The sequence below is a fragment of the Nothoprocta perdicaria genome, unplaced genomic scaffold (genome assembly GCF_003342845.1).
Source record: "Nothoprocta perdicaria isolate Ctin4 unplaced genomic scaffold, notPer1 scaffold_587, whole genome shotgun sequence".
Classification (NCBI taxonomy): domain Eukaryota; kingdom Metazoa; phylum Chordata; class Aves; order Tinamiformes; family Tinamidae; genus Nothoprocta; species Nothoprocta perdicaria.
In genome coordinates this window covers 14,944-21,421 of record NW_020455851.1, presented here as the reverse complement: position 1 = coordinate 21,421, position 6,478 = coordinate 14,944, and the positions used below count along the sequence as shown (strand labels likewise).

Genomic DNA, 6,478 nt, shown 5'->3' with positions numbered 1-6,478 from the left:
ACCTGTTTATTCCAGCTCAAATAGGGAAAAATGGCCCAAATGAGCCGTTTTCCCCAACTAACGTTGGGAAAATAAGCAAAATAACCCATTGTTCTTGGTTCACGTGGGGAATATGATCGATTTTTCCTCTCTCAAAGGGGGAAAATGACCCAAATAACCCCTACTTTCTAGCTCAAAGGGGGAAAATGAGCCAAATAACCCCTATTTTCTAGCTCAAATATGGGTTATTTGGGTCATTTTCCTCATTTTTTAGCTTGAATGGGTAAAATCACCCACTTTTCCCATCTCCAAGGTGGAAAACGACCCAAACGAGCCATTTTGCCATGGCCAAAATGAGGAAAAGGACACAAATAACCTGTTTTTCCCTGCAAAAATGGCGGCAAAAAGCCATTTTTCTCAGCTCACATGGAGAAAATGACCCATTTCCCTGCTTTTTGGGTTACAACGGGGGAAAATTATGAAAATGACGGGGGGACAAGGGGGTATTTTTGTGTGCGGTGCCGCAGGTGGAGTCGCCCACGCAGATGGCCGTGGAGCTGGTGGCCGAGTCGCCGGCGGCGCCGGGCGAGTCGCCGCGGCCGCGCTGCGTGCGCTCGGGCTGCGAGAACGCGCCCGTGGCCAGCAGCGACTGGGACAACGAGTACTGCAGCAGCGAGTGCGTCGTCAAGCACTGCCGGTGAGCGCCCGAACGCCCGGGAAGCGCCCCGGAACGCGCTCGGAAACGGCCCCGAACGCCCCGGRACGGCCCCGAACGCCCAGCTTGCCCTAAAACAGCCCCAAACGTCYGGGACGTGCCCCGGAACGCGCTCGGAAACGGCCCCGAACGCCCCGGAACGGCCCCGAACGCCCAGCTTGCCCTAAAACAGCCCCAAACGTCYGGGACGTGCCCCGGAACGCGCTCGGAAACGGCCCCGAACGCCCCGGAACGGCCCCGAACGCCCAGCTTGCCCTAAAACAGCCCCAAACGTCYGGGACGTGCCCCGGAACGCGCTCGGAAACGGCCCCGAACGCCCCGGAACGGCCCCGAACGCCCAGCTTGCCCTAAAACAGCCCCAAACGTCCGGGACGTGCCCCGGAACGCGCTCGGAAACGGCCCCGACCCCCGCGAATTGCCCTGAAACACATTCAGAAACGGCCCTGAATGCCCAGATTGCCCTAAAAGAGCCCCAAATGCCCAGGGATTGCCCCGAAATGAGCTCGGAAACGACCCCAAACGCCCCGAAATGCGCTCGGAAATGGCCCCGAACGCCCAGATTGCCCCCAAAACAGCCCCAAATGCCCGGGAATTGCCCTGAAATGCGCTTGGAAACAGCCCCGAACGCCCAGATTGCCCCAAACCAGCCCCAAATGCCCGGGAATTGCCCCGAATGCGCTTGGAAACAGCCCCAAATGCCCCGAAACACGCTCGGAAATGGCCCCAAACGCCCAGATTGTCCTAAAACTGCCCCACCACCCCCAAATTGCCCCAAAGCTGCTCCAGAACAGTCCCAAATACCCATGAACCAGCCCAAGACGCGCTCCCAAGCAGCCTCTAATGCCCAGATTGCCCCCAAATCGCTCCCAAAACACCCCAAAACGGTCTCTCAACCCCAACCCCCATTTCGGGGCAAATCGATGCTGGAATTGCCCGAAACGCCCCAAAACGTGCTCCGAAACAGCCCCAAGTCCTTGTCGCCCTCACAACCCCAAAACCTCCCCCATTTCCTCCCTGAAAACCCCCAAATTCCCTCAAATACACCCAAATGCCCCCGCCTCCCTCCCGGCCCTTCCCCCCCCTTGCTGCATTTTGACCTTTTTCCCCTTTTTTGCCCCCAACAGCGACGTCTTCCTCGCCTGGTTGGCCTCGCGCACCTCCAGCAACAGCGTCGTCTTCGTGAAATAGCCCCGCGCGAACTCGCCGCCCCCTTTTCCTGCCCGTTTCCCCCCAAAACGAGGGCGGCGGCGGGGAAAAAACAGAGCTGCCGGCGTCGCATTTTTCCTTTTTTTTTTGCCTTTTTTGTCCTTAAAAAGCAGCCCCGCCCCGGCCCCGCTACATGGTTTTGGGCTTGGAGATGATGCCGTCGGGGTAGTGCTGCTTGAACTGGGCCACCACGTCGGGGTCCAGGAGGTGGATGCCATCCAGCTGGTTCCCCAGCGTGATCCTGGGGGCAAAAACGGGCGGTTAGGGGGCAGGAGGGGTTTTGGGGTGAAAGCGCGGGGTTTTGGGGGCGCTCACCAGTTGGGTTGCACGTTGTGGGGGCGCCCGAAGAGCTCGATTTTCCGGGTGCCGGGCGAGAGGCGCTCGATCATCCCGTAGATCTCGTCGGGCTTGTGGCTCGTGGAGCGGACCTGGGGACCGGGGGACGTTTTTTTGGGGGGGATTCGGGGCTTTTTGGGGTGTTCGGGGGCATTTGGGGGACTCACCTCAGCCACGATGACGTCGCAGTCGAGGCCCCGGTTGAAGCCCTGCGGGTTTCCCTTCACCCCGACCTATGGAGGGTAAAACAGCTGAAGATGCCCCCCCCCAGCCCCCAAAACGCCCCAATTGAGCCCAAAAGGGGACCCGAAAGAGGCCCCAAGAGCAGAGAGGCCCCCAAAGCAGCAAAACCGCCCCCTGAAGACCCCAATTTGGCCTCCAATGACCCAAAATTGGCTCTTGGGGAGGCTCAACTAGCCCCCAAGACCCAAAAAGGCTCCACTTGACCTCAAAGTGGCTCCCTGTACCTCAAACTGGCCCCCAAGACCCAACCGTTGGCCCCCAAAGACCCCAAGACCCAACTGTTGGCCCCAGAAGACCCCAAGACACAACTCTTGGCCCCCCAAGACCCTCAAGACCCAACTGTTGGTGCCCAAAGACCCCAAGACCCAACCGTTGGCCCCAAAGACCCCGAAGACCAACTGTTGGCCCCCAAAGACCCCCAAGATCAACTGTTGGCCCTTGAAGACCCAACTGGTGGCCCCTGAAGACCCCCAAGACCCAACCGTTGGCCCCCCAAGACCCAAGAGGAGCCCCACAGCGGCCCCGCACCAGGCAGTGCTCCTTGCCGTGGTTGAGCCAGTGGCCCGTGCGCCCCGTGCGGATGATGCGCTGCAGCTGGTTGGTCTTCACCCAGATGATCTCGTCCACCCGCTCGTACCTGGGCGCCGAGGTGGGAAGAGGAGGCTCCATGATGGAGCCGTCAAGGACCAAGAGGAGGCTCCGCGATGGAGCCGTCAAGGACCAAGAGGAGGCTCCATGATGGAGCCGTCAAGGACCAAGAGGAGGCTCCGTGATGGAGCCGTCAAGGACCAAGAGGAGGCTCCATAATGGAACCGTCAAGGACCAAGAGGAGGCTCCGTGATGGAGGTGTCGACGGGATTTTGGGGGTGCAGAGCCTCCAAACTCACCCCCAGAGGTTGAGGCACTCGCGTCCCAGCTCCATGGCCCTGCAGAGGGGAGAAGATGAGAGCGGGCGGCAGCGGCCGGGGACATCACCACCCTCCCCGCGCCCCCCAAAGCACCATGAAACCTGGTGGGTTTGGGGGCTCGGAGGGCGCCGCTCACCGCCCGGTGACCCAGAGGAAGAGGAAGCCCTCGTCCTGCAGCACGGGGATGTTGAGGCGCCGCATCTCGTCGTCCGTCAGCGTGCCGTAGGGCAGCTCCATGTGGATGTCCCACGGCGGGTCGGCCATGACCACGGCGAACTTGCCCAGGATGCTGACGTCCAGGTAGCGGATGTCGCAGCAGATCCACTGGGGGCATGAGGAGGCGTCAACGTTGCGCGAGGAGACGTCAACGTTGCGCGAGGAGACGTCAACGTCGCGCGAGGAGACGTCAACGTCGCACGAGATGTCACCAACGTTGTGCAAGATGTTGGCAACATTGCATGACATCAACGTTGCACGAGATGCCACCACCGTTGTGCGAGATGCCGCCAACGTTGCACGACATCAACGTTGCACGAGATGCCGCCAACGTTGCGCGAGATGCCGCCAACGTTGCATGACATCAACGTTGCGCGAGATGCCACCAACGTTGCGCGAGATGCCACCAACGTTGCACGAGATGCCGCCAACGTTGTGCGAGATGCCGCCAACGTTGCATGACATCAACGTTGCATGAGATGCCACCAACGTTGTGCAAGATGTCGCCAACGTTGCATGACATCAACGTTGTGCGAGATGCCGCCAACATCGCATGACATCAACGTTGCACGAGGAGACATCAACGTCGCGCCCTTCCCTTGGGCCACCCCGCCGCGTTCCCGCCCGCGCTACCTGCGGCGGGAAGAGGCGGTCGGCGCCGGCGTCGGAGCCCACGGCCTGGGGCAGGGCGAGCTCCTGGGCGGCGCTGTGGTCGCGGGCGCCGGGCGCGGCGGCGTCCGAGCAGGCGTCGATCTCGTAGTGGACGTACTTGCAGGTGTCCATGTGGAAGCAGGTGTTGAGGAAGGAGCAGTCGCCCAGCGACTCGTCCGTGTGCTTGTTGATGATGCGCCTGGCGGGGACAGCGGCCGGAGGAACGGGGGGCCCAAGCGCCCCGAGGAGCCCGCCAAGGGCCTCAAGGAACCCGAGAGCCTTGAGGGACCGGTCAGCGGAGACAAGGGACCAGTCAAGTGCGTCAAGGAACCCGAGAGCCTTGAGGAACCAGTCAAGGGTCTCAAGGGACCAGTCAAGGTGGTTGGAGAACCCAAGAGCCTTGAGAAACCAGTCAAGGGAGACAAGGAACCAGTCAAGGGCATTAAGGGACCCAAGAGCCTTGAGGAACCCATCAAAGATGTCAAGGAACCAGTCAAGGGCATCAAGGAACCAGTCAAGAGAGACAAGGAACCCGAGAGCCTTGAGGAACCAGTCAAGGGAGTCAAGGGATCAGTCAAGGTGGTTGGAGAACCCAAGAGCCTTGAGGAACCAGTCAAGGGAGTCAAGAACCAGACAAGGGGGTTGGGGAACTGGTCAAGGGTGCTGGGGGGACCAAGAGCCCTGAGGAACCAGTCAAGGGACTGGTCAAGGTGGTCAAGAACCCAGTGCACTGGGCAATGGCTCAAGGGTGTTGGGCAACAGGTCAAGGGCCATCAAGGAAGCCAAGCACCAGAACTGGGGCCAAACGGGGTCCGCTTCCTACCGGAAATGGAGCTTGCGGCAGGGCCGCTCGGCGTCGCTCGCCTTCATGCACTCCTCCTTGGTGCCGTAGTCGCAGAACTCCTGCACCTGCGCGCGGCCCCGCGAGCGGAACTTCTCCACGATGGACTGCTCCTTGGCCGTGGTGGTGTTGAGCAGCTCCAGGATCTCCTGGCTCACCTGCGCCAGAGGGAGAGGGAAAATCGGCGACAAACTGCAGCTTTTGGGGTCAGAACCACGAGACGTCGCAGCTTTTGGGGCCCAACATGGGACAAATTGCAGCTTTTGGGGTCAGAACCCCGACACGTCGCAGCTTTTTGGGGCAAAACCTCAACACGTCGCAGCTTTTGGGGCCCAAAAGGTGACAAATTGCAGCTTTTGGGGTCAAAACCACGACACATTGTAGCTTTTTGGGGCCAAAAGGTGCCAAATCGCAGCTTTTTGGGTCAAAACCTCAACGCGTCGCAGCTTTTGGGGCCCAAAAGGCACCAAACCGCAGCTTTTGGAGCCCCAGGGGTGCCACAACGGAGCTTTTCGGGCCCAAAAGGCAACAAATTGCAGCTTTTTAGGTCAAAACCTCAACACATCGCAGCTTTTGGGGCCCAAAATGGGACAAATCGCATCTTTTTGGGTCAAAACCATGACATTGGGTCAAAACCAGTGCAGCTTTTGGGGCCCAAAAGGCGCCAAGCTGCAGCTTTGGGGGCCCAAAAGGCGCCAAATTGAAGCTTTTTGGGTCAAAACCCCAACACGTCGCAGCTTTTGGGGCCCAAAAGGTGACAAATGGCAGCTTATTGGGTTGAAATAGCAAGACATTGCAGCTTTTGGTTCCCAAAAGGCACCAAACTGCAGCTTTTTGGGTCAAAACCCTGACACATTTCAGCTTTTGGGGCCCAAAAGGCGCCAAACTGCAGCTTTTGGAGCCCCAGGGGTGCCACAACGGAGCTTTTTGGGGCCAAAAGGCAACAAATTGCAGCTTTTTGGGTCAAAACCATGACACAGCGCAGCTTTTGGGGCCAAAAAGATGACAAACTGCAGCTTTTTGGGTCAAAACCCCGACACATTTCAGCCTTTGGGGCCCAAAAGGCGCCAAACTGCAGCTTTTGGAGCCCCAGGGGTGCCACAACAGAGCTTTTCAGGCCCAAAAGGCAACAAATTGCAGCTTTTTGGGTCAAAACCCCGGCACATCGCAGCTTTTGGGGCCAAAAAGATGACGAACTGCAGCTTTTTGGGTCCAAACCACGACACTGGATCAAAACCAGTGCAGCTTTTGGAGCCAAAAGGCGCCAAACCGCAGCTGTTTCGGCCCAAAGGGCGCCACGCCGCAGCTCTTTGGGTGCCGCTTGGGCACCTTCTTGCTCTGCTGCTCCTTGGTGGACTGCTGGCTGAGCAGGCTCTCGATCTC

At 59.3% G+C, this 6,478-nt stretch overlaps 1 protein-coding gene and 1 long non-coding RNA gene across 2 annotated transcripts in view; one reads left to right on the top strand and one right to left on the bottom strand.

The window, feature by feature from the left end:
* Positions 1 to 569: 569 nt before the first annotated feature.
* On the top strand, positions 570 to 1,933 carry LOC112955614. Its single transcript, XR_003250916.1, has 2 exons — positions 570 to 676; positions 1,819 to 1,933. It is a non-coding gene; the product is annotated as an uncharacterized LOC112955614 (long non-coding RNA).
* An 83-nt stretch (positions 1,934 to 2,016) lies between these two features.
* The window catches only part of METTL3 (methyltransferase like 3), a 7,798-nt gene continuing 3,336 nt past the window's right edge, over positions 2,017 to 6,478 (bottom strand). Inside the window, exons 3-11 of the mRNA XM_026048936.1 lie at positions 6,425 to 6,475; positions 5,078 to 5,253; positions 4,237 to 4,453; positions 3,524 to 3,711; positions 3,367 to 3,405; positions 3,008 to 3,116; positions 2,404 to 2,469; positions 2,216 to 2,328; positions 2,017 to 2,141 (exon numbers count right to left, since the gene is read on the bottom strand). Coding sequence (XP_025904721.1) covers positions 2,030 to 2,141; positions 2,216 to 2,328; positions 2,404 to 2,469; positions 3,008 to 3,116; positions 3,367 to 3,405; positions 3,524 to 3,711; positions 4,237 to 4,453; positions 5,078 to 5,253; positions 6,425 to 6,475 — 1,071 coding nt within the window. The 3' untranslated portion in view covers positions 2,017 to 2,029. The remainder of the gene's footprint in view (positions 2,142 to 2,215; positions 2,329 to 2,403; positions 2,470 to 3,007; positions 3,117 to 3,366; positions 3,406 to 3,523; positions 3,712 to 4,236; positions 4,454 to 5,077; positions 5,254 to 6,424; positions 6,476 to 6,478) is intronic.